Raw genomic sequence first — 27428 nt, 5'->3', positions numbered from 1 at the left:
GATGAAAGTGATAATACATGCAGAAAGTAGTATTATAGGCCAATGTATATTTAAATGTGAAACTTGAGAATTAAGAAGGTCTGGCTAACTTGGGTATTTGTATCTTCATTGTTCAAAGCTGTGGTCTCTTACCAGAATACCTATTGAAGCTGACTTCAAGGTAAACCATAACAGGAACTAAGCAATTTCCTTTTATTCACTAAAAAATAAAGGGGCGTATTAGTTTGCTGATATACATGAAAGAACATTATAACTTATAGTACCCCTGAATTGATGTCAGCTTCCTAAATTTAAAATGCTGACTGAACATGTGTGTGTTTGTGTGAGAGGAATGGAAAGCAAAATAATAATAATAATAATAAAAAGTTATTTCTGCCTGCTTTGTTAATCACAAAGAATAAATAACTTTTGGCTCTCTAGTGAATTCTAGGCTATAATTCACCCTCAATGTTTCCCTGTTGTTCTAGAAACCATTTGTTTGGGGTTCTTGAGGCCACTTTGGAGCTCCTGCTTATAATCATGAAGTAGCCTTTTGCTGCTTCCCATTTCTCCCCCAATAGCTTTATCAGAAGGGCCTAAATTTTATAAAAATTTCATTAGCATATAATAGTTGTACAGGGGGATACATTGTGATGTATGCATATGTGCTAACAATATATCTTAGTTAGATTTACTCCCTCTACCTTTCCCACTCCATCTTCACCCTTCTTAGAACAATTTCAACAGGTTTCATTCTTTCATTTTCATATATGGATACAAAATACATTCAACATATTTACCCTCATTTCCCCTTTCTTTATGCCCACCTGCTTCCTACTGGTACCCACCCTTGGGAAAGATCTGTTTTTCCCTCCTGCCCTTCATTGTTTTAAGTGAATGTTGATAGTCTGAGGGGGTTTCGAGAATGGCCTAGATTTTTGCCTACCATGTAAAGATTGCTTTATGCAAATACTGATTACTCTCTATTTTATTTGCAGAATTTATTGACTCTATTAGTAGTTTGGCCCCTGAAATTCTGCCTGTAGTTTACTTATCAGTGTTTCTGGTTTCCTGACTGCCTGCAGGTTAGAGCTGCTGGGGATATAGGAATGAAGAACAGGTCTCTGTCACCGTGGACCTCATATTCTGGAGATTCAGTGAGAAATGGCAGCAGTTAGGAAAGGATAGAACTAATGTGCAGGTTTTTTTTGTGTGTTTGGTGTTTGTTTTTGACTTTCCCTTTCACCTCTTATCTGCTCTGGGTGAGTAGGCTGCTACTGTGTAATTCCATCTCTGCATCTAAGCAGTGGGAAAGAAAATTACTTAGTGTGCCTCATTTTGTATTTTGTAAGGTTGACAGCAAGAAAGTTTTGGTGTATACAGGTGTGTGTCTCCAAGGGTAACAGCAGAATATCAGTTTCTGTCACTAGTAGTGTTCAGAAATCTTGCTAGGGTCATTGATCTCTGTCAGAATTTGGAAAGCATTTGTGTACTCATTAGGGCTCATAACCAAGGTACAACTGCACCCATTCCATGAGGCAGTTCCCCGGTGGATGCCAAGGAGACTTGGAGACTTGGTGACAGAATATTGCTTTGAATTTGAAGAGTAAGAATGTCTACCTAGACCTCAATCCAGTAGCCATGAGCAACTTCTCCCAGGAACCCTTGACCAGAGCGAGGCCTAGGGCAAACTGTTCACCTTGGCTGTCCATGTGGTCTCTGATTCATCTTTCATTATCCCTCTGATTTCTTCAGGTCTGGTTGAGGTGGTGAGGAAATAGAGCATGTTTTTTATGAGTCCTGTTGCATTTAAATTTCAGAAGACACGTCAAACAACTTAACTAGTAATTGACTATGTAGGTATTTGAACCCATATTTGTCTGATTTCCATAGCTACTGCCTTTTGCCATAATTGGGACTTTTCTTTCATTCTCAATTTCTGAAATTGTGTTTTTCCTCTTCTAACTATCTAGAATTCTCTGTGAAGTTTTGAATGCCTGCTGACTTATGAAAATGAGTCTTGGTTGAATACTTTTTAAATGGTTTTCTATTCTAGTGGCTTTGGGAGGGATGGGAGAGGCTAATGACTTACAAGGTATCCAAGCTAGTCTATTATGGAGAGCATCTGTTGTTGCCTACAGTTATAAATTTCAAACTTGTTTAGATTCTGCTTATGTGTTAAATTTCAGTTTCTTCAGTTAGTCTTTTTGTATCTTGGATGATTTATATCTTTCTGGGGAATCATTTAGAGTATGTATTTTTTTAAACAAGTGGTCTGTATAAAGACTGGGACAGGCAGATATATATCCCACTCACTCAAATGTCTGGACTACACAGGGCAGTTCTGCTTGATGTTTGTTGCAGAAATGGCATCATCAAATGCTAACAACTGGTTTATTTTCATCTTAACATCATGTTTAAAACTTTCCTTTCGTTTTTTTTTTTTCTGCTTTCCAGCTTAGTGTCACTCTGCTGACTGGCAGAGATAGGAGAAGTCGATGTCCACGCCCACAGACCCGGCTGCAATGCCCCATCCCGGGCCCTCACCAGGGCCTGGACCATCCCCTGGACCAATTCTGGGGCCTAGTCCAGGACCAGGACCATCCCCAGGTTCTGTCCACAGCATGATGGGGCCAAGTCCTGGACCTCCCAGTGTCTCGCACCCTATGCCAACAATGGGCTCTGCTGACTTCCCACAGGAAGGCATGCATCAGCTGCATAAGGTAAGAGTCTATCCTGCTACTTGATCTATTTTTCTGAGTCACAGGTGGCTAATATTCTTGATAACATCTCTTTTTTCTATGAGTTAATAGGAGAATTACACTAGATCTTTCCCTTATCCTGTATATTATTAATGGACATTCTGAGGCACTTTCATTGCTACAGATGCACCAGCTGTGAAGATCAGATGTTGGCTTTTTCAAATACTAAGGTAGACTATGCAATTCTGACAGATTCTGTGATTTAGGGGTTGAAGGTATTTTGGCTTGGTGAATGAATAGATTAGCAAATAAGTCTTCTTTTTTTCTGTGTTAAGAAACCCATCATCCATGAACAAACATACTGAAAATTATTCTTTCCTAACAAGGTTGAAATTTATTTTAAAAAATCAGATACCTAAAAGTAAAAGGAAAAAAGTCCTTTTCTAAAGATATTTTTAAAGGCTTTATTGAAATTAAATAGTTTTTAGGGAATCTTCAAAATGCACATTGCTGTCTCTCTATGAACTAGTCTTCTTCTGGTTTTGGGGGAAAGCTTTGATTTTGTGAAGTTCACATCCAGTTGTTGTTTCTAGACTAAGTTTATAATGATCTTCTATTTATGAGACTCAGATTTTTGCTGGTAAAGTTTGACATTATGCCCTCATAGGAAATATGATGAAGAGAGAACAGCCTTCTGAGAAAGTAAACAAGATCCTCTATGACAACTTGCTTCGAAAGTTAGTAGCAGCCAAAGAAAATCTGTAAAGATACTGTATAGTACCTGGAGGTTTTGCCTCATGAGATAAGTACAGGTGTTATACCTCTTTGGATGACATCACAAAAGGGGATGCCTCATGATATTCAGTAGATACATTAAGGTTCTCTGAAGAAACAGAGCCAATGAGATGTACAAAGAGGTTATTATAAGGAGTTGTCTCATGCTGTGATGGAGGCTAAGAAGTCCCACGCTCTTCAGTCAGCAAGCTGGAGACCCAAGAGAGCTGTTGTAGTTTCAATCTGAGTCTAAAGGCCTGTAAACCAGAAGAGTCAATAGTATAAATCCTAATCTGAGGGCAAAAGAACAACATTCTAGCCCAAGCAATTAGACAGAGAGAGCAGCTTTTCCCCTAGTTCTGCTTTTATGTTCTATTCAGGCCCTCCATGAATTAGATGATGTCCTCCCCGATGTGGGGAGATCTGCTTTCTTGGGTCTCCCAATTCAAATGTTAATCTCATCCAGGGATAACATTCACAGACACCCAGAAATAATGCTTAACCAAATATATGGGCATCCCATGGCCCAGTCAATTTGACACATAAAGTTAACCATCACAGTGAAAGATACAGACCTAAAGCAACCATTTCTATAGGAAGAGCAAGTGTTTCCTCTGATCATGTAGGACTTTGGGTCAGTTTTAAGGCAGAGCATCAGAGTCCCAAAAGGAAGATCCATTTTAAAAACTGTTGTTTGATGATTTTCAAATCAGGAAAGTAATATATACTTATTTTGAAAAGTGAAATAGTACTGAGATAAGTAAAGATAAGTTTTGCCCAGATAACAGCTGATTATACCTGCATCTTACACCTTACTTTCCCCATGTGCATTAAAAGTACCATATTAGCATAGTTATGCATATACAGGTGTGATTTTTCCCATAGTAGAATCATTATCTCTATTAATTACTCTGAAACTTCTTTCTTTTAATAATATATTATGAATATCCTTGCAGTAACCCCAAGTTCTCTCCCTCCTTTTTAAAATCTATCATTAGCTTGTCAGATAGCTAGAGAAATAAAGTTTCTTATTTTTCATGTCATTTTTCATGGAGACATATTAACATACTAAAGTCATTAAATTATGTGTTTAAGCCAGGTGCTGGTAGCTCACTCCTGTAATCCTAGCTACTCAGGAGGCGGAGATTTGGAGTATCACGGTTCGAAGCCAGCCTAGGCAAATAGCTCACGAGACCCTATCTTGAAAAAATCCTTCACAAAAATAGAGCTGGTGGAGTGGCTCAAGGTGAAGGCCCTGAGTTCAAGCCCCAGTATGGCAAATAATAATAATAATAATTATGTGTGTGTGTGTGTGTGTGTGTGTGTGTGTGTGTTTAAGCTCGTCTGGGTACAATATTCTGGATCTGATCTGTCACTTGTAAACCTTTGCCCAAGTGGGTTACAGAATTTCAGATTGGTTTGCGGATGGCTCATCTTCAAGTGAAAGAGAAAAATGTAAAGGAAATGTTGAGCTAACCTGTATTTATTGAGCATTTAAAAATTAAGTGTGCAAGGTTTGGAGCCAAGTTCTGCATATTATTATTGTTATTATTGTCTCTTCTGATTCCATCTCTACCTTACTATTTCCTATTCTCTGCCCTGTAAGAAGCATCTTTTTGTTTTGTGTTGTTCTTACCCTGTGAGCTTTGTGATGTTTGCCATCCTGTTTCCCTCCCCTGCAGCCCCTCAGATCGTTCCCTTGCTTGAGGACCTGAATCAACCCTGCAGAGCTCACACCTGCTGTCCAGACGCACTCACTTTCTGACATTCTTTCTCTAGGCACAGTGTTACTTCTTCTTCCTCTGAGCTTTAGCTTTTTGCTTTTCATCATTACTAGAAATAAACAAGTAGCCTAAATGCATCTGCTGTGTTGTGTTGATTTCCTCTCTATTATTACTATTTAACAGACTCAGTGGCACTCTTTATACCATATTCTTCCCTTTTTTCTTTGAACATCCTCTTTATGGTAAATTTTTCCTCTTTTCAAGTGCATGCTTTTGACTCGGCAGAAATTAACTTTCTTTTCTCCAAAACTGCAAGCACTCATACTTTCTTGCTTGAAGTCATTTGGTTTCTATAAACTCCTGGAAATATTCCTTTCAGGCTGTGTTGAAGATTGCCATTACATTTTGAGGAGGAATAGACTTTTCCTTCCTCAAACACATGCTCTGTTGCCCAATTCTGGATTGGATTAATGTCAGTTCAATAGCTGTCATGTACTTGGCCTCAAGTCCTGGGTCCAGCCCCTGTGTTTGTCATTTATTTCCAAACTGTGCCTTTTAACCTCTTCCTGCCTTCCTCTCTCTGGAGCATGGTTCTCTCTGTCTCATACTCCTTCCTTTTCAGTGTTTACCCCCATTTGCTTCTCTGCCCTGTCTGTTCCTCTCTTCCCAACTGCCATGGAACCTTCTGGTTTCAACTTTTTAATGTCCCATAGTTCCTTCCTCAAAAATAAATAGATCATCGCAGACATTTTAAATAGCTTCCTTCATACTTCAGACTAACTTCAACATATAACAAGTTTTAAGGCTACTTAAAATGGTTTGGAAGAATAACTTGTATTTGTCTACTTTCTGAACAGGATTTCATTTTAATGGGATTGGCAGGCTGTGATGTGACCAAAGGAAAAAATTCAACACTTTTTTAAAGCTTTTAACTTTTGACTTACAGATGTTTTTGCTGATCCTACTGGTATAATTTTTTTAAAACTTTTGCTCTCACCCATGAGGTATAAAAACACACGGGTAATAAATGATTGCACCACAATTTTGAAGATTTGAGGGAGGGGGTTTTAAAACTTCAGCTAGAAATACTGTACCGTGAAGAGGTGTCTAATTGATGCTCTTTGTATGTTTCAGCCTATTGATGGGATGCATGAGAAGGGACTTGTAGAAGATATTCATTGTGGATCCATGAAGGGCACAGGCGTGCGACCTCCTCACCCAGGAATGGGCCCTCCTCAGAGTCCGATGGATCAACACAGCCAAGGTTTGTGTCTGCCGCGTACCTGATGTGGGCTCCATATCATAGTATTTTAGTCTTTTGACTGTTTTAATTATGACTTCCAAAGAATGTGTCTTAAAGAAGGTTGAATCCAGCCAGTTTCTTTTTTCTGTAGAAATATGCTGTCCTCATCAACACAACTTCATTATTTATATGGGCAATTTTATTTCCAAAGTCCTAGTAATTTTGCTAGCCATCTAGTGTCCAAGCATGCTGCACAGTGCTTTACATACTTGACCCCAAATCTTTACCATGATCTTGTAAGGTAAATGATTTTGCCTCCAATTTGTAGATGGGGAAGCTAAAGCTCAGAGAATTTACTTTGTTTCACTAAGTTTACATAGCCAGTGAGTGATAGGGACAGAGAAAGAATCCCAATCTGCCTGCCAGCAGCAGTGCAGATGTGAAGGTTAGATGAGCCACCTGTGTTCCTTGAGTTGCACAGTTACATATTATGTATAAGGTACCCTTTTCTGGAGATGAAATTATCCATCATTGCTGGGAGTTGGCTGTGTTTGTCTCCTAGGGCTTCCATTGCAAATAACTACAAATTGAGTGGCTTGAAACAAATTTATTCTCTCACAGTTCCGGGGGACAGAAGTTCAAAATCAAGGTGTCAGCTGAGACATGCTGTCTCTGAAGGCTTTAGGGAAAACCCCTTCGTTGTTTCTTCCTAGCCTCTGGTGGTTGCAGTAATCCTTGGCATTCCTGGGTTTATCGATGATTCAGTCTTCATCATCACATGACATTTTTACTGTGTGATGGCTGTCCAATGTCTTTTTTGAAAAAAAACCCCACTTTTTTTCAATATGACTTCATCTTAACTTCATTACATCTACATAGATCCTATTTCCAAATAAGGTTGCATTCACAGGTACAAAGGGGTAGGACATCACCATATTTCTTTGGGATGAAACTAAGATATGGTACGGTTCTTTTCTCCTTCATGCCTTCATGTCATCTTTCCTTCTGTCACTGTTGAAGGTATATTAAGATACCTCAAAGCCTTTTAATTAAATATACTATAGCCTAATTTCCTAATCACTGTGTGGTTATTTTAACATGTTACAGGCAGCCATTAATCTAGCACTAATTGACATTGATGTGTCGGTATTCTAATGTGAGGCTTTTGGTTTATGTGTTCCTGTATACACTTCAACGTAATTAGTGTATGTGAACTTTTCATCCATCTGCAATCATATCTACCAGAGGAAAGACTTTTTGGCTGTAAGGATTTAGAGAAATATATTCACAGTTTTTTTCTTTTTGGAATATAAATAAGCCAGTCATGGAGGCTGATATCAGAATGACTTTCCACTACTATTTGCACAAGCTTCTGAACATCTCAAACTCTGATCTGAATTTTAGTGGTAGGCAGGCATAATTCTAAGAGATGACTTATAAAATCTTGACCATGTCAGAAAAGCAGTCTCAAGGATTGTGGCTTTTTGCTGCACAGGAAGAAAAATTTGACTTGTTCAGTGTTGAGAATGAATTAAAACAATGTTTCTAGTTATCATTAAATTCTAAAGGGCCAGGTGTGTTCATAGAGCTAATGTTCATCTCATTATTTATATGTGGGAGATGTAGATGAGATATATGTAGTGATTCTTAAAGCCAGATGCTTATTCTTTTTACTCTTGGCATTGTAATACCTCTAGAAGTGATGCTGTAGGACAACCCGCAAACAAAAAAACACCTTAAGTGTGTAGATCATGATGGAGAACAGTTTTACTTTTACTTCTTTTAAGATTTCTCTGTTACTTGGCTCCCCTCTCCAACTTAAGAATGGTATCTTCTTTAGTTTGGAACCTTCAGTACTTGACAGGATGTCTAGCATATGACTGGATAGATACTTAGTAAATTTCATTCAATTAGGTATAAAAATAAATCCATGCATTCAAAATTCAATAATTTTAAATAGATCTCAATTTTTCTATAAGTTCCATAAACTGTAATTACTTTGAAATGCAAAGGTATACATTCAATGGAGTCCAAATTCATGTGTAATATTATTCTCTAAAATAGTAAAAAGCATTGTAGACTGGTGAGAAAGTTATTCAAAGTGATGTTTTTGAATAAAGCAGTGTTGGTATAATGCAGTCCTGTTCTACATAATAATATAAAAAGAATTTAGTCTTGGTTATAACATGCATCTTTAAAAAAAATTGCAGAAAGCCATTTCTAAACACAGGTACAGGAAGGTGTGGTATTGATCAGAAAGCTGCCAGCTTTAACTACCTAGCAACATATTAGGTTACTTTAGGGTATTGGTTGAGAAGCAAAACTTTCCCTTCAATAAATACTGAATTGTGTGCCTTATGGTCCCAATGATAACATTATTTATTTTTAGTGCATTGGATAGAAAAAGTCTTTATAGGCATACACGTGTGTGTGTGTGTCTAGAGAAAGCTCATATAAAATTGGCACTTACAAGTTCAAGATTATTAATAAGAGAGAGCTTATTGCTTCTCTCCAAGGCAAGGTGAAGCTGGGTAGATAATGGCCCTTGAAGACCAGGGAAGGAAAACTGCCATTGTTTAACTATATTTGAATGAGAAAATCAAACAATATTTCAGAAAGAGCAAAATCTGCATCAGCATTGTTATCCTCAGACAAATGTATATTCACACTGAGGTAACTTCTTCATTCTGTTTTCTCAACTAAGGATAATTACCAAAATTTATTATCTTGTTGCATCATTGAGATTCTGCTTTATGGAATGCTACTCATGTAGGAAAAAAAAACCTCTCTCTGTATCTCAGACACTGTCACATTTTTAATGTCACACTGTGACAGAATGATTCTATTAACATCCTTTGAAAATTCTGGGGAATAATTTCTTCCCACCCCCAGTTTCTTCTTAACAATTTAAAGTAAAATTTTTGCTGTATTGATTTTTATTCTACTCGCAATTTCTTTTTTGTCAAATTTGAGGTAAGGTTTTTGGGATTGATTTTTTTTCCAGTGACCAGGTATGTTAGTCAACTTTGCATCATTGTTACAAAATATTTTAAAAAATGACTTAGAAGGAGGAAAAGTTTATTTTAGCTGGATTTCATATATTCCAATCCTTTTGCTTGGCGCTGTTGCCTTGGGCCCATGGCGGCATAGTATATTAGCAAGAGCAAGTGGTGGAAGAGGCCTCATAGCATCCTGGAAACACAGAAGGAAACACAAAGAGGCCAGAATCCAAACATCCCCATCAAGGGTATATCCCCAATGGCCTAACTTCTTCCATTAGGCCCTACTCTTAAAGGCTCTACCACCTCCCAGTAGTGCTAAGCTAAGGGCCAAACTTTCATTCAACACATGAGCCTCTGGGGAACATTCCAGATACCAGATATAGCACTAGGTTCTCTTTTCAGAGTTTGAGTTCTTGTGTTTATTTTAACTATCTCGTCTTTTAACACTACCCTACCATTGTCTCACCTTCATGACCAAGCCTTGTTTGTAGTTTAAAAGAGTGATTTAATAATTGAGTTTCAACTTGATTGTCTAACAATTTTGGTCCATTGTATCAGGAATCCTATGACTTGTCATGAGTGAGCTTATAATTGACAGCAATAGAAATAGGAAAGACCAGGAAGCTGGAGACACATGATACACACTATCCTTGTAGTCTTTCTACTCTGAAAATGTAAATTTTTATAGTGGAAAGTTTTTTTTCCCTCTTATAGTAGATTCAGGGATGGCCAGAAAGGTGTGTAAGGAATAAACTACCATTTTGCATGAGCATTACAACCAAACTTCATTAACAAGGAAAAATACTAATGACAAACGTGAAGAATATGCTATTGATAGCCTGTAAACATTATTGAAAATAATAAGTTGGGATTTAAATTTCTGCTAGTTTTGCAGTCTGATTTCAGGGGGACTTTATTGGCTAACTTATATAACCAGCTCACTAGAACCTTCTTCATGGCATTGTTTTTGTGCTCCCTCACAGAATAGGGATTTGAGGAATGAGACTTAGTGATTCTTCCATTTCTCTCCAGGGAAAGAGTTCCTTAAATGGAGTTCTGCTTTTCACAAATTGATAGAACAAGACTAATTTTTGTCTCAGGGGAATCATGTTAAATTTGTTTTTCTCTCCAAATGGCAATTGGAGACAAAGGTATATTTGTATATTCTTGAAAATGGTGATGGTGTGTCCTCAGTCAGTGGAGGTCACGTATCTGTGGGCCTCTGGAGATGCACACAGTTCTTTCTTTCTTTCTTTTTTTTCATGAAACTTATAGTTTAACATGAGAAGCGACCAGAAGGAAGTAAAAATACCAACATACAGTTGTCCTTCTGTATTTACAGAGGATGGGTTCAGAACCCTTGCAGGTACCCAAATTTATAGTTCTCAAGTCCCTTATATAAAATGCCATAATACTTGCATCTATTCTACACACAGCCATCTTCCTATTTACTTTAAATCACCTCTGAATTGATGGTAATACAATTGCAATGCTCATGTTATATAATTGTGAAGAGAAGAAAGACAAGAAAAGTCTACATAAATTCAATACAGATGTGACTTCCAAACATTTAAAAAATTTTAATTGACACAGAATGTACATCTTAATGGGATATAGTGTGACATTTCACTCTAGCTCATAGAGTTCTTTCAGTTTAGACTTAACATAGGTTCAAATATATAGCACTTACCTAATAAATAGTCATATGATGACCTTTATATTAATTATGACATAGGTATATTCATTAAAGGACAAAGACCTTTCATCTATGTGTGTATATTCTTTTGGGGAATGCCACTGACTTTATTAAAATTGGTATTTTGTGTGAACTTAAGGCAGCCTTTTGGATTGCTGGAGTCACTTTGTGCCCTCCTTTATCTTGGCTCTCCCTCCCTCAGTACTCAGTTACGTGTTTTTCTAGGAATTGTTTGGCCAGGCTGTGCACATCATCTCCTGGAATAAGTTTCTTGAGATTTTTGCACATTTTGATTTTTCTTCCCCAAGGAAAGCACTCTAAAATTTCTCCACTTATATCTCCACAGGTTACTTTCATTTTTATATTATATTGTAAGTGGTGTGCATGGAGACCTTTGAAACTTTTATATCATTAACTTATTTTTTGCATAAAAAAGCTTGTATTCGATTATGAAATGATGTTATTCATTGTAACCAGATAGACTTTGGCTTAAATCTTGGAACTGCCAAGATTTACCTATGTGACTTTGAGTAATTCATTTTCTGAGACTGAGTTTCCTCATTTTAAAAATGAGGAAATTCATTGATGTAACAATGAATACCTTGTAGGGCTGTTGTAAGGATGGATGTAACAGTATATGTTCTCTCCTATGTTCTCAGGTCCCCTTTACAAGTTCTGTAACCCCATCATTGGCCAGAATCACTGTCTTAGTTTGCCTTCTACTGGCAACCACCTTACCCACACTGGAGCAATCTCAGGTTACCAGTGACCCCCAGAACAATAGTGGTAACTAGTGACTTAACCAGTGATTAATGATTGTAAGAGTCTAGGTACCCTAGCTTATTCACTCCTTTCCTGGGATAATCATAGGTAGTTTATTTATCTTATATCTCAGAGCTTTTTCACTGGATTAATCTTCAGGACCCACTGTAGCAGCTGGCTTCATAATGCACTTCTTATTGGCAGCCTTCCCATCCATATATCACCTTTCACACCCCTACCAGTGTTCCTGAACCTCCCAAATAAATCACCTGCACTCAATTCCTAGATCAGCCTCTGCTTCTAGGGAAAATTCAGCTGAGATAGTGTGTACTGTCCCTTGTACAGTACCTACAACATTGTAAGCCCTCAATCATTGCAAATTAGTCACCACTGGCATAAATAGTCATCAAATAGTCACCAAATAATATTTGCTCTTCCCTTAAGACACTCTTAATTCTCCACTGAGCTGTATTAGAGCCCTTCAGGTTTTGTTGTCTAGATTGGAGCTACTTTTAACATACAGTACTATCCTTTGGTGCCTTTCCATTAGGTGTACAACAACCACTAACACTTTGCCTTCTGGGATACAAGTGGCTATTGATCACTTGAAATGTGGTCAATAGAGTCCAAATAAAGATGTGCTGTGAGTGTAAAATACTGAATTTGAAAGACTTATTATGAAAAAACAAGCAAAGTAGCTCATTGAAATGTTAATAGTTTGGATATGTTAGTTAAAATAAACTGTATTATTAAAATTGCCTTTACCTATTTCTTTTACCTTTTAAATGTAGCTACTAGAAAAAAATTAATTACTTACATAAAGTATATATTATAAAATAAAAAAATTAAACAACATGTAATTATTAAATTATACACAATTTAAATTTCTTTCATGTGGTATTGTTCTAGAAAATTATCCAAGTATTCAGGAATACTTCTCTTTTAGGGTCATCCGGGGCAGCCTGTCATCATCACCTTGTGTTTTTGTTTTAGGTTACATGTCACCACACCCATCTCCATTGGGAGCCCCAGAGCACGTCTCCAGCCCTATATCTGGAGGAGGCCCAACCCCACCTCAGATGCCACCCAGCCAGCCAGGACCCCTCGTTCCTGGTGATCTGCAGGCGATGAACCAGCCCAACAGAGGTCCCTCACCTTTCAGTCCTGTCCAGCTGCACCAGCTTCGAGCTCAGATTTTAGCTTACAAAATGTTGGCCCGGGGCCAGCCCCTTCCCGAAACATTGCAGCTTGCAGTCCAGGGAAAAAGGACGTTGCCTGGCCTGCAGCAGCAACAGCAACAGCAGCAGCAGCAGCAGCAGCAACAGCAGCAGCAGCAGCAGCAACAGCAGCAGCAGCAGCAGCAGCAACAGCAACAGCAGGCACCACAGCCACAACCCCAGCAGCAGCAGGCAACTCTTGTTAGCTACAACAGACCATCTGGTAGGTTAATGTGCAACCAAATGGATAACACCATGGTCCAGCTCGGATAAGAAAGCCTGCTCACACACACAAGTGCTGCTTGGTATAAACCAGGGGCTGACTTAGCCTTTTGTCATGCTGCCCTTTCTTGTTTCTCTTAGATTGTCTGAGATTATTGGTCTCCTCCTGTTTATAAAATCCTAGAGCAGTCTTTCTTGACCTTTGGAGATTCATACTAGCTATGGACCTAGGGGAAAAAAAAACACACTCACCTATGATTTTACATTCTCTTTCAGAAAGTCCAAGGTTACTTAGAAGCCTATCCATTTAGCCAAGGTTAGGAACCTCTGTATCCACTGCATTCCATGAACAAAACCTCCTCCTCCTTCTGAGCCATTTTATAAATGTTGATTTATTTTTTTCTTCCTCTTATTGTTGGGAAAACATTTGATGAGATATACAAAAAGTTCGCCTGTTGTAAAATAATTTTCAAGGAAAAAATTAGGAATAAGAAATGAAGTAAGAAATGGAGGTCAGGAATGTGGAGGCTACCGAGCCCTCAGAGCTTCTGTGGCCAAGCTTCCAAAATGACTTGAATTTCCTGACAGAGCCACAAGGAGCCAAGGTGATATACCTGATTCTCACATTCAGAAGGAAGTTGCTTACCACCTTTGCAGAGGGCACAAAGTCATTTCTGGTATGAGAATATAAAGTAGATTTCCCAGAAGAAATTATTCTTTAAACTACAGTTGTTCTTTGGTATCTGAGGGGGGATTGGTTCTAGATACCAAAATCCATGACGCTTGAATTCTTTATATCGAATGTGCTGTAGGCTCTGTGCTCCTTTACCTAGCGGCCTGCCATTTTCTCCCTTTTTAATGACATCCTAGTACATCTTTACTTTCTCCTACAAAAGAAATGTGCTGTAATATTTGCCTAAAACCTATGCATATCCTTCCGTATACTTTAAATCATCCCCAGATCACTTATAATGCCAAATACAATGTGAATGCTCTGTGAATAGTTGTTATATTATACTGTTTAGGGAATAATGACAAGGACGGGAAGTCTGCACATGTTCAGTACAGGTGCAATTTTTTCTGCATGTTTTCCATCCTAGGTTGGTTGAGGTTGCAGATGTGGAACCCACAGATATGAAAGCCTGACTTTATTAGTATCATCTTCTCATTATTGTTTCTGTAAGAGGCTTTACATGATAGAAAGTATACTAGTACTCATAGCAGAGTAACAGAATCCACATGGCCTATTTCTTCCACTCCCTGGGGTAAAATCAGTTGCATAATGATATTATACAACAGGTAGAGATAATATAGTCCAGGTTGTCAGCTTGATCCCAGTAATAGGATTCAGAGGTCTGTAGAGTGGTCTTCTGTGAAGGTTATCTCCTCTAGGATGGTTTTTGTTAAGTACTGGGTAAGCAGAGAGTTTTTTTGGCTCACCTCTGATGAGAGCTTTGGATTGTGGGAATGGAATGCTCCCTAGGCATTGATACCATTTCCCATGGATGGTTTCCATTCATTTGGGCAAGACCTGACATACTGGTCACTGAGGACAATTAATTTGGGATATTGGTACTCTTCCTAGGTTTTGGAACCTGGACAGTGGAAAAGAATTCAGATTAGTATTTTTCAATACTCTTAGTTTTTCACTTTGTGTTTCTTTTCTAATGCACCTCTAAGAATTGTGCTACCTGAAAGACAAACTCTTCTTGGTAATTGTCATTGTAGCATGAAGAATGGGTGTCTTAAGCCAGGTGTGGTGGTGTACATCTGTAACCCAGCACTCATGAGTCAGGCCAGCTTGGGCTACATAGTGAGACCCTGTCTCAAAAACAACAACAACAAAAGGCCAGGCGCAATAGCTGACGTCCATAATCCTAAACTGCTTGGGAGGTGGAGATCAGGAAGATGGTGGTTTGAGGCCAGCCTAGGCAAAAAGTTAGCAAGAGCCTATCTCAACTAATGAAGCTGGGAGTGGTGACATGTTCCTGTCATCTCAGCTACACAGAAGGCATAAATAAAGAATATCACAGTCCAGGCTGGCCTGGGAAAAAAATGCCACACACCCTATTAAAAAGATAAAACAAAAAGGGTTGGGTGCATGACTAAAGCAGTGGAGCAACTGCCGAGTAAGTGCTCTGAGTTCAAACCCCAGTACTGAAAATAAAAAAAAAAAGGAAAAGAAAAAGAATGTATGTCTTAGGGAATGTACATTCGCTCAATTATAAGCCCCAAATCAGGGTGCTAGCAGATTTGGTGTCTGGTAAGGGTCCACTTTCTGGTTTTTGCTGTGACCCCTGCTTAACTAGAAGGAGCAGGGAACTCTTTCATAGAGACACTAATCCATTCATGAAAACTCTTCCTTCCTGCCTAATTATCTCCTAAAGGCCTTACCTCCTCATACCATCTACTTGGGGGTTAGGATTTCAACGTACGAACTTGGCAGGGGCGGGGTGGGGTACACAAATGTTCAGACCATATCAATGGATTTTTCTTTTGTTTTGTCTTCCTTTTCCTTTCTGTTTCTTTATACATAATTATATATATGTAATTCCATATGTATATGGAATTTTAAAGAGCAAAAATATATAATTTCATCTCCATATTTTTGTGTGGCTACCATGGAGCCATTTAGTTTGATAAAACTCATATAGGACCAAATGGTAGGGCTGGGAAGGACATACAGTAAAAAGGTAAAGAAAATGTCAGTTTGAACCTTCAGCACATTTTAAAACTGTGACACTTCAGTTCTCTAGAATGCAGCCAGGAGAAGAGAGTAATATGTGCATGCACGCGTGTGTGTAGCGTGGACTCACTGAGTGCCTGCTCGTTCCCCTGTCACCCTCCTCGGTAAGAAGCACTTTGCACATGTCACACATACCCCCTTGTGGAGGTAGAGTCAGAATCCAGACTGAAGCAGTCTTACATGAGAGTACATTCTTGACCATTTCCCTCTACAGGCTTCTTCCAAGGCAGAATTCTCAGCAAAAGGGAAAGGAGGGATTGCCAAGTATGGGTAGCAGAATGCAAACCTTCTTCTCCCGTGTGTTCAGAGCAGAGCATCATCTCAGCTTCTTACATAGAACATTTTTATTCTTAGTCCAGGCACGGTGTCAGTAGAGTTTGTCATTTTCTCTCACATCTGGAGACATGAGCAATGATAACTAAAAAGGTTTTAAGCAGAGGCCATCTGGTCACAACCAGGTAACTGCTGGCTTGATGGAGAAAAGGAAGCAAAATCTGAACCTCCCAGAAGGCAGTGGTCTGGATCTTTGTCATACAGGCACTGTATGAAACCTTTTCATCCAAGGTTAAAATAATGAGACTGAATGAAGTGTAAAATTTAAAGAAAAAAGGTTTGGCTATTGGGACACATGTGCATAATGAATATTTCATGTCCTAATAAACCCAATTGTGCATGCATGTTTGGACTATTTAGAGAAGAGAGGGATCCTTTTTATTACTGGCCTCCAATACCTACATCTTCCCTTGTCAGATCTCTGTCATCAGAGAGACTTCATTTTATTACTACTGCTGGTGTCTTTTGCCTCTCACAACAGTTGGCAGATAGGGTTTTATGGCAGAGGACAAGAAGGCTGTGCACAAAGAAGGATAAGAAGATACCTCCTTCAAATACACTGACCCATTCCTGCCATCATTAGGAGTATTGATGCAACAGCATTGCAGAACTTGTCCGCAAATGTGATTTCATAGGGAAACAGATAACTTTATTTGACAAAGGTTATTTTGAACTTGTTAATGTTAATATTAAGCTTTCTTTCTTATCTCCCTTAAAAAAAGCATAATTGATTATGAATACCCCTTGCTAGTCTTTCAGAGAAAAATAAATTTAGTTTGTCCCCTTACCTGGAGGTAGTTCATTTCCAGTTTTCTTCTGTCCCTTTTCCAAGTGTTCTTTATAAAAAGAGAATGCTTTGGGCCTCAAATCTACTCCAAAGTTAGTGTTCACCAAAAGTGGCATTGTCCTAGCCACCCCCAGAGAATTCTGGCGTGGCTTGAGATATTGCACACTGAACCTAGCCCTGCAGTGGTTTCCACTCTTACAGTGGAGTGTGTCCTTGCTCCTGTGGGCACCACTCAAGTCTAACATATACTTTTCTTTACATTTTGATTAATTTTCCTTTCAGGGATTAAGGCAAAATGAAAATGGGAACTGAAAACGTTGTGCTTTGTGGAAGGTGAGGAAGGGACATTATGATAGAACATGAAAGGGGTTTTTTGCTCATTTTTTTTCAGTGCTTCCTCCCTCCCCTCTTCACTTGTAGCCATCTGAATTTTCTTGGTTTTCTCAATTTAAACACATTTACTTTTTTCCAACCTGTAGAGACCTCTTAAATTCCAATTTAATGCAGAGAACAGTTATTTGCATGAATATCTTGTGTCCGTATGGGAGCTCTGAATGCACAGAAATTCTGTCCATGAGAGCCTTAGGTAATTTAATTACTTTGTTGCCCCATTTCTTTAAAACCTGTATGATGGATGCATCCACTGAAGACCCTCTTGAGCAGTGCTGGGACCCTGTTTTGGAGGGCCAGGCATGACTCCACTTTGACACCTAAGCCTCTGCTGAAGTCCAGCAGACCACATTTTGTACCTCTGACAATTATGCCTAAATTGTTTATGTTGGAGAGTGGATGAGAGATAAGCTAAAGAAGGCATCGTAAGATATCAGGGAAAGTCTGTAAGTAGTGGACCACGAATGTCTGGTGGGGGTTTCTACAGCTAGAAAGCAAACCTGGCCAGGCAAATGCACTCTGTAAGTCACTTGTGGGGCAGGCACAGAACCCAGTGACTAGGTGGTTACATCCTGGGCCTGTCTAATAATGCAGCAAGCCACATTCAGTGTCCCAGCCTCTAAATAGAAGTATTTATACGATCTTTGGACCCACACAGTAAGTGAACTCGTGATGTTTAGTTAGGAAATGGAGTTTGCTTATAAGTGACTCTCAGAGCAGCTAGCAGGAATCACGTGGCAAGTAGACTTATCCAAGTATTTGTGCTAAGTTGTATTGAATTGTATTAACATTCTAAAACTTGGCTATAAAAAAGAATACTCCCAAGTTGCTAACTAATATGGTACCAGATTTCCTAAAACACCTTCCTTTTGTTGTGGGATTTTCCTGTCAAGCTGAGTATAGTAGTTAAATTAGACTTCTTTATCTTCCTGTCCTTGGTGGCAATAAAGATGAGAAGATCTGAGAGGTGAGCATGTTGATACATTATCTCATTGAATCCTTATCACCACCCTACAAGATAGGCTTTGTTAGTGTCCCAAGGGTACAGATGAGGAAACTGAGGTATGGAGTGCTTAGGTAACTTGCTCAGGCTTATGGCTAGTAGGTGACGTCTTCTAGGAAGATACAGAGTTTTAAAAATGTACTTATTTAGTTCCCAGCAAGTTTTTTTGGTGGTACTGGGGTTTGAACTCAGTCAGGGCCTTATACTTGCTAAACAGGCACTTTACCACTTGAGCCACTCCACTAGTCCTTTTTTGTGTTGGATATTTTTGAGATAGAGTTTCCTGAACTATTTGCTGGGGGCTGGCTTTGAACTGTGATTCTCCTGATCTCTGCCTCCTGAGTAGCCAGGATTTCAGGCATGAGCCACTGGCAGCCAGCAATATATAAGTACATGTTTGGGTCTTTATTTCTCAATATTAAGGGTGAATAAACCAGATTCGAATGTCTTTATATTTAGCAATTAAATACCACTAACCATGTATCTATTAGATCTACTTTGGAGAAGTACTCTGGACACCTTTCTTTGATTAAATCTGATTTAAAAATAGTGACAAGAATATACTTCAAGGAGTCCTCATAGATTTCTGCCTCCTGCCTCAGTATTCACAGGCAGTACTCAAGAAGAGAATGAGTGAAGTGTTTACTGTGACTGGATTGTCAGGGCATTTTGAATTAGTTGAACTTTGAAAGGAGGAAAAACACTTTGAGGATGGAATTCAAAGTAATTACTTGGTGTTATTGCATCAGTATGACTCAGTATTACTTTTTATCAAAGGTAGTGGTTTTTAGAGGACCTAAAGCATATTTAGTATGCTTATATGAAGGCTTCCAATATATTTAATTTGACCAGCTTCTTGAGCTTATTAAAGAAATTTGTAGAGTCAGAGAGAATTAGAAACAGAAGTATGTATCGCCTGTTATTTGACTAGGTCATCCTAAAGCAACAGAAATGAAAAATGCACCCTATTCTAAAGATCTCTAGGCTGGGCTTGGTGTTGTGGACCTTAATCCCAGCTACTTGGGAGGTCGTAGGTAGGAGGATCTGCCTAGGCTAGTCCCGGGCAAAAATGCTGTGTTCTTGGCTGAAGTGGTAGAGGGACTGCCTAGCAAGTGCAAGGCCTGAGTTCAAGCCCTGGGACCACTAAATTAGAAGAAAAAATAAAAAAAGCCTCTAGGGAAAAAAATATCCTAAAACTTCCCTCTGTAACTCATTCTAATGCTTAACGACCCTAGGATTTCATATTTAGAAACTGGTTTCTTACACAATGGTGAAAGGAGCTCTAAGTAAAAAAAAAATTAGGAATATCTATGAATTATGTAAAAGATCTTCCATTCAGAAAGAAAATCAGAAAATATTTAGCTGAAAAAAAACTTTATTCTGATGATATATATCTAAAACAAAATACCTGAAATAAAAAAAAATTAAAAGGCATGTATTTCCCCCAAGATTCTTTTTTAACAACCCATAGAATCAGGGTTACAGCTTACCTTAGAAGAAATCTTACCTAGCTGTATACCTTTTGGAAAGTTTTGCAAAGAAAGAGTACATGTAAGCACACACATACCTATACACACATATACGTGCACAATTGTAGTTGGATATGCATTGCAGTTTCCTAAGCAATTTGTACTAATTCTTAATATTCTTCCCATCAGAATGCAGTGTTTTGTGCGTGATCATTTAAGTCCATTTCTAACTGGTGTTTGTTGGAACTTGGATAAATGTGTTCCACTTTTCATAATGTATATCTTTATATGATAATCATTAAGCTGCTCTGAAGTATATTGGCTATTATTCTTTAACTTAGTAACTTTATCTTTCTTAGAAAGGATATGAAAAATACTTGTAAGAATGACTACTAGTGGCTTTAACATCTATTTACTGAGATTTTTAAAAAATTTACTAACTCTTCTGATAGCATCACTAATCTTATTTATAATTTAGGGTAACTAAAAATTCCCCTGGGAGAAGAGGTGGAACACTTCTTAGTTTAGATTTAGACGTGGTAATTAATTTAAACTCCTGAAGGTTAATGTAGAAAATGACTTTAACTGAATTTAATAATTCTTAAAGATTTTGATAAGCTTGAAGATTACATGTCATTTTCTTTTGATAACATGTGAAAAAGTCTCTCTTGAATCTTAATGTTAGTTAATTTTTGTGAGGTGAAATGATTTTTTCTGACACTGAATAGTTTTAGAAATATTTGCTAATATAGAGTAAAAAAAAAAAAAAAGAAACCCTTAAGTTCCTGAGATTCACTAATTTAGCCTGAGATCTACTTTAAAGGCCACTAAGGAAAAATGTGAGCTTCTCTGAGTTGACATCAGAAGACATGCAAGCTAATTGCTTGTTATGAAGCATTGGTACTCACAGCCAGGACATAGGACAGGGGTCTAGGGTAAAGGGTCTTGCAGGGCTGTGTGCAAAATGGTATTTTTAGGACTACACACAATTGCATTTGATTGTTGTATAATGCCTTTCCTTTCCTGAAGTTTGACTGTACCTGTGATTCCTTTTAAAAACCTACTGTATTACCCACGTTAAAAACTAGCCTGTCGTTTCCTGAATCAGTTTATTACCAAAAAGTCAGTATCTGGGCCATTTGGGGCAATATTCACCAGTGAATGCCATTTCCGCATGGGGATAGATGCCAGATTCCTTTTTCTTTTTATTTCTTCTTCCTTTTCCCCTTTCCCTTTTGTCCTATCCTCTCTTCTCCTTCCTTCCTTTGCCATCTCTCCCCTCAGGTGTTTAAGGCAGTGGGCCCCATCCCTGGGCCCCAAGGCCATTGGAGGCCAGGTGTGGCTGTAGGCATCCTCCCACCTGTCCTGTCCTGCCCATATCTCTCATCCTGTAGGCTCTGGGCCTGACCTGCTGGGTGGCCTCAGCACCCCACAGAAGCTGCCAGTGCCTACTCCCAGCGGCCGCCCTTCACCTGCACCCCCAGCCACCGTGCAGCCACCTGCGGCCTCAGTGCCTGGGCCCTCAGTACAGCAGCCTGCGCCCGGGCAGCCCTCACCCGTCCTGCAGCTGCAACAGAAGCAGAGTCGCATCAGCCCCATCCAGAAACCACAAGGCCTGGACCCAGTGGAGATCCTGCAGGAGCGGGAGTACAGGTACAGCCCAGCCTGGGAGGGGTTAAACCAGGTGACCAGCCATTGCCATCACTTGGGCAAGGGCTGAGGTGCCTGCTCCAGTGTGGTCATTGTATTATAGAACAGAAGAAGGGCCAACAGAAAACTTGAGAGGTGGAAACGCAAAGACTTCAGAACAAAGTTGCAGAGAAAAGTTTGTGTGTCATTCAGAGGGCTCAGTGGTGGCTCTCGGTTGGCCAGACTATGACCTTTCACTCATTCAATCAGGAAATTTCTATTCAGCCCCATGGCATTCCAGGCACTGGGGATTTGAAGATCAAAAGGCCAGCCCCAAGTTCCTGTGGCTCTAAGGAAGTGATCATCTCACACCTGGATTATGAAATGCTTTGTTCTTGTTTGTCAGTTTGTCCTTGAGTGACTGAAAAATCAGATGTTGAGTGGATTGGCCTGACCATCACTTAGTGGTGCATCTCATGATACTATAGCATACTTCAGTAGCTTGGTATAATGTAGTCATTGTTTTAATTCATGCATAGTTTGGTCTGTTTGCTTGGTCCAGATTTATGAGTAAACCTTATTATAAATGTCTTCAAATGGCGTTTTTATTTTAAACTCTTAATCCAGAAACTTAATTTTCACCTGATTTGGTGAAAGTTATCTAAAGTTTCTAAAATTTATTTAAATTAGGGGTTGGCAAACTTTTTATATAAAGGACCAGATACAAAATTTTATGCTTTGCAGGATCGTATGTCTCAGACACAAATAGCTCTGCCCTTTTTGACGGAAAACACCCATAGACAATCATAGATTTTGTTTGTTGCAATAAAGCTTTATTTAGAAAAACAAACTATAGACAAGATTTGGCCTACGGGCTATAGTTAGCAGACCCCTCATATAAATGGTTAATGTCAACTAAAAAAAGGAGTCCAATAAGTTTTGAGACAAGCTAAAACAAGGCTAAGATTGTGGATTCTGGAGTCTACTGGGAAGCATATTCTGTCATTAACTAGCTCTGTTACATCTCTTTTCTATGACTCTTTGTCTTCATATGATAGAAAAAAATATTATGGTATTTGTCATAGAGGTGGGAAGGCAAACTGATGTAAAACACTCAGCAAATATTAGTATTAGTATAGATAATATTATTGGTATTAGTATAGATAGTATTATTTCCCAAATATTGATTTAAAAGAAAATTTGAGTTAAAAATTATAGTAAACAATGTTTGGATTTCCTTTTAAAAGATTACCTTGGGCTGACAGAGTGGCTCAAGTGGTAGAGTACCTGCCTAGCAAGTGCAAGGCTCTGATTTCAAACCCCAGTACTGCCAAAAAACAAAACAAAACAAAACAAAAAAACCCCAAAAAACATAACCTTAATCTTTTTTTAAAAATACATTACTTATTTATTACTACACTAAATATAATTGGTTTTCAGAGCTACTCTAAAAGAATCCCAGTGACTGGATATTAGGTATGTATAGCTCTTTGGAAGAAAGGTATAACTTTATTCTCTGTTACGACTACTGATCATCACTTAGGAGCATTTATGTTGCCATTGCCAACATTTCAGGTATACCTGGAGTGCTAGGTAGTTACCATCACGTGGTATATCAGTATGGTTAGGCAAACTCTGTTAAGTGAATGATTGTGTATTAGCACAATTTTTTCATTGTTGTGTATTTCATGAGCCAAAAACTTGCACATCTAAGGCAGAAAAAGTTTATCTTCTTGTACAATATTTGCATATTGTTGAATTTTAAAAGTCAGAAGTATTTTTTTAAAAAGTCAGTAGTAGAATAAAGAGGTATTGTGTGGTTACTCAATTATCTTTTTTTTTCCTACCCTACAAAGCTACAAGTTGCTTTGTTGAATCATGTAAGCCACTCTCAGAAGACATTCTCCAAACCTAGAAATTTTATGTATGTCTGTCTGGCCCTTCTTCCCTTACTCAGCCTTGCGTGGGTGTGTGTGTGTGTGTGTGTGTTAAGTATTTGTTTTGCTGACTCCTAAAATGTGTGTGTGTGTGTGTGTGTGTTAAGTATTTGTTTTGCTGACTCCTAAAATGTGTGTGTGTGTGTGTGTGTGTGTTAAGTATTTGTTTTGCTGACTCCTAAATTTTCTTTATCATTTTTGCCAGAATTATAATTGTAGGGTTCTCTTGTAATAAGCTCGTTTTAGTGCATTTTTTGAAAGTGTGTTCTTAATGGTCTCCAAAAGTATGGAGTATTAAATAGTACTATTTAGTCTACTTCAGTTTATAAAAACCTTTTATCGTCTTCTTTATTAATAAAAACTGTGTCTATCTATCTTTTAAATTATATGCATTGAAGAATGTGGTATAATAGCCATTTACTTGATAAATGCCTCCTCCTTTTGAAAGCTGTACGACTCTTGAAATCATTGATTTGAACAACCTGGGGCCCAAAATTCTAGTGGGCCTTTGGGCTGTGATTTCCCTGTGGGCATCTGGAGAAGAAGAATGGGCTTGCCCTGGCAGCATTGCAGGCAATGCTTATCTTCTTTAGTCATCAACGAAAGCTGGCTTCTGCGTACCTCAAGCTCAGCTGTTCAACTTGCAGAGAATACTTGAATTTTTCCATTGACAGTTTTGAATTAAGTCCCTTAGACACTTGTTAGAGACTGTTAAGAAACTTTGTTTCTCTTGACCCCTATAATAGAACTTACTAGCTTCTACCTGCTAACTAGTAGATTACAGTACATCCTTACTGTCTGGTTAAAGATTTGAACAAGGTCTTAACAAACCTCTTTTGCAATGTGATAAACTTGGAGCAAATATCATCTGTCAAAATCATTCTTTAACAGATGTTAATTTCTTTGGCCCTTGTTATATCATTTACCTTGTCTATAAAAATTTAAAGGAGATGTTAGAATTTTATATCTCTTTAACCTTTAAGTCAGTTGGCTGCTTTATCTTGTTCATCATAAAATCAGAATTTTGACAAATAGAGCTTCTTTATACAGTGGTAGCACAAAGAAGTTTCTGCATGAACACTTTGCTTCACATACACATAAGCACTATAATTAAAACATTTTCCCTCATTTAAATTGGATCCTTTGTTTTTGATCCTCTGTTTTTTGATGGAACTTGATTGCTCCTGTCTGTTGTGTCAGACAGAGATCTCGACAATCCAGGCCCGACCCCACTTAGCTTCTGAGAGATCAGACAAGATCAAGCATGTTCAAGTTGGTATGGTCATAGCTATTTCTACATGCTGCTTTCCTCCACTGCTTTTTTGGCCTGTTTTCTTTGTACCGTTAACATGGGAAACTTCATTTCTTCCATTTGGCATTAGATGTTTGATCAAAATTCATATGTCAGGTGTTCTCATGTTGGCATGTAAACTATTCCATAGATGTTTGCGTGGAAAATATATTTTATACTTGAAGGACTTTATTTGAAAAGGGCATCTTTGAATTACATCAGCCCTTTTAGAAATCAAGTCAGAACATAGTGTGAAAACAAGAGGAGTGCAGCCTGCTTGTTTGGGAAGGCAAACCCAGGCTCCTTATCTGTGGCTTTTTTTTTTTTTTTTTTTTTTATCCAACCCTTATCTCCACTGCAGCCCTGAAAATGCCTTCTCAAAAAATTACCAACAGCTGCTTTACCAGGAGAGTTACCAAAAGTCACAAATGGTCTCCTCTCTCCCCCACCCTCTCTCTTTTTATAGTGTCACTCAGCTCCTTGAAGGAACAAAATGTACTAGTGTCATTTTCTGTTCAAATAACTCTCCTACAGGAATCATAAACTTCTCCTCTGGACCTGAACGAATATCTGTTGCCTTTAATGGAACTCTTTTTCTTGCCAGAACAGTAACCCCTCTTGATTTACTGTTCAATCTGTATGAAAAACCCGAGTGACCTAATTCTGCTTCAATTTTCTGTACTCGTGAGGACACTAAATGAGTCTCCTGCAGTCATGCAGTATTACATCTTGCTGTTGTTTCAGGAAGTTTAGAATCCTGAATCTCTTTATCAGACTACCTGCTGAATCCCATTGATGGGAAGATGAAATTGTCTGGAGAGGAGCATTATTTAAAATGAAGATTTCTATTAAGAACAACACAACAAAGATATAATTTTCTATGTTAAAGAAGCTTCTCCTGTACCTTTGCTACCACCCCATGTGCTACATCCAATGCATGTAATTTTACTGTGAAATCTACCTTTTCTATTCTCCTAGAGTTTGCAGTTTATACTTTTGCCTGCCTTTCAAAAAGATTCTTTTGTATTTGGAACTCTGAGATTGACTAACCAATTACTAGACCCTTTAGAGAAGCAGTCATCACAGGGAGCTCTCATCTGCTCCAGTGCCCCAGGCACCCACACCCCATCACCACAAGCCCCCACTCCCCACCTCCTCACTTCCCTCTCCACTCCCCACCTTCCCACTCTCCAAATTCAACGTGGTTTGGTCTTAGCACTGTCAGCCCAGGTGTCCTGTGGTTATTTATTTAGTCCTAATTCCAAAGTCCTTTGGAAGATTAACAAAAAAGCACCTATTCCTCTAATTTAGCAACTAGCTCACTTTGTCAAAATTAGTGAGCCAGAGTATACAGGGATAGCTTGAGTTCTAAGATATTCAAATAACAAAGGTCTGCAGTGAATCTAGAATGAAGGTAGTAGGATAACCAAATGGTTGGCCATGTCTTCTCACCCCAAAGTAGTATTAAATTTTCCTTTCATATGACTTAACCGTAAGGCATAAAGTTGTTTCAAAGATAAATTTCCTTTAGTTTTTTTTTCCTTTAAGTGGATTTTTCTCTTAATGTCCTAAGTATTAGATTGACATCTCTTGCTGTTTTTGGAGACTTGGGGGCTAGATGGATAGTTAAGAAAATGAATTGGATAAAGGAAGTGAGTATCTTATTCCATAAGATGAAAATTAAAAGTCAAAATAATCCCATGACTATCACTAGTAAAAGGGATGTGGAAAACAGTTGAGAAAGTTTGTATGAATTTTACAAAAGAGTAAAATGGTGAAAGTTTGTTATTATTTGAACTAACAAATGTTTAGTTACTTAATGGTCAGAACATTTAAGAGTGCTGTTATTTGTCTTGATGTGCTTAGGTAAAATAACAGCACAGTATAGCAATGATAATATTAGCATATGGTGATGATAAATCATTCAGTCAGTTAGGATCAATAATATATGTATCAAAGAAAAGAGGGAGCTATCATTTTCAACGAACTCAGTGAAAAACAAAACATTTCCTTTACAACCATTTTTAATTTTTTTTAAGAAAATTACACTTTGTTTCCCTTCCAAACCAAATAATTGCAAGTTTAAAAAACAAAGTGCTTACTTTGATATTTGGGGGTGCATGGAGTGTTAAGATAGTTCTCAGTTCCTAAGTAATAAAAGGTTTTATTATTTTACCTTAATGTGCAACATCATAAAGGCTGAAAAAAGCTGTAGTAATTCATTTTTAACCAAATTCTTACTTTTAAACTTTTTAAGTTAGGTCCAGGAAACTGTATATTAATTATCTGCCTTTGTGACGGTGGTGGTTTTGACATTAGGCAGATGAAGGCTTTAACCTTGGCTACTTCCTCTACCAGTTCCTTCAGTTTTTCTCCTCAGTAAAATATTGTAGCATTTACTTTGTAGTGATGTAGGGGTGTGTGTGTGTGTGTGTGTGTGTGTGTGTGAGAGAGAGAGAGAGAGAATAATAGTGCATTAAGTGCACTTAACTTAGTGCAGTCAATATGTACTCGGTTAATTC

The 27428-nt window shown here is 38.2% G+C and overlaps 1 protein-coding gene across 7 annotated transcripts in view; it reads left to right on the top strand.

Annotated features, from left to right (window-relative positions):
- Nucleotides 1-27428, top strand: part of Smarca2 (SWI/SNF related BAF chromatin remodeling complex subunit ATPase 2) — a 166467-nt gene that overhangs the window by 12158 nt on the left and 126881 nt on the right. For all 7 annotated transcript variants that reach the window (XM_074051968.1, XM_074051961.1, XM_074051965.1 and 4 more), the window contains exons 2-5: nt 2437-2702; nt 6314-6443; nt 12876-13322; nt 21444-21702. In XM_074051968.1, the coding sequence (XP_073908069.1) occupies nt 2478-2702; nt 6314-6443; nt 12876-13322; nt 21444-21702 (1061 nt within the window). In that variant the 5' untranslated portion in view covers nt 2437-2477. The remainder of the gene's footprint in view (nt 1-2436; nt 2703-6313; nt 6444-12875; nt 13323-21443; nt 21703-27428) is intronic.

Source organism: Castor canadensis, chromosome 13, assembly GCF_047511655.1.
Source record: "Castor canadensis chromosome 13, mCasCan1.hap1v2, whole genome shotgun sequence".
NCBI classification, from domain to species: domain Eukaryota; kingdom Metazoa; phylum Chordata; class Mammalia; order Rodentia; family Castoridae; genus Castor; species Castor canadensis.
This window is presented reverse-complemented; position numbering and strand designations above follow the sequence as displayed.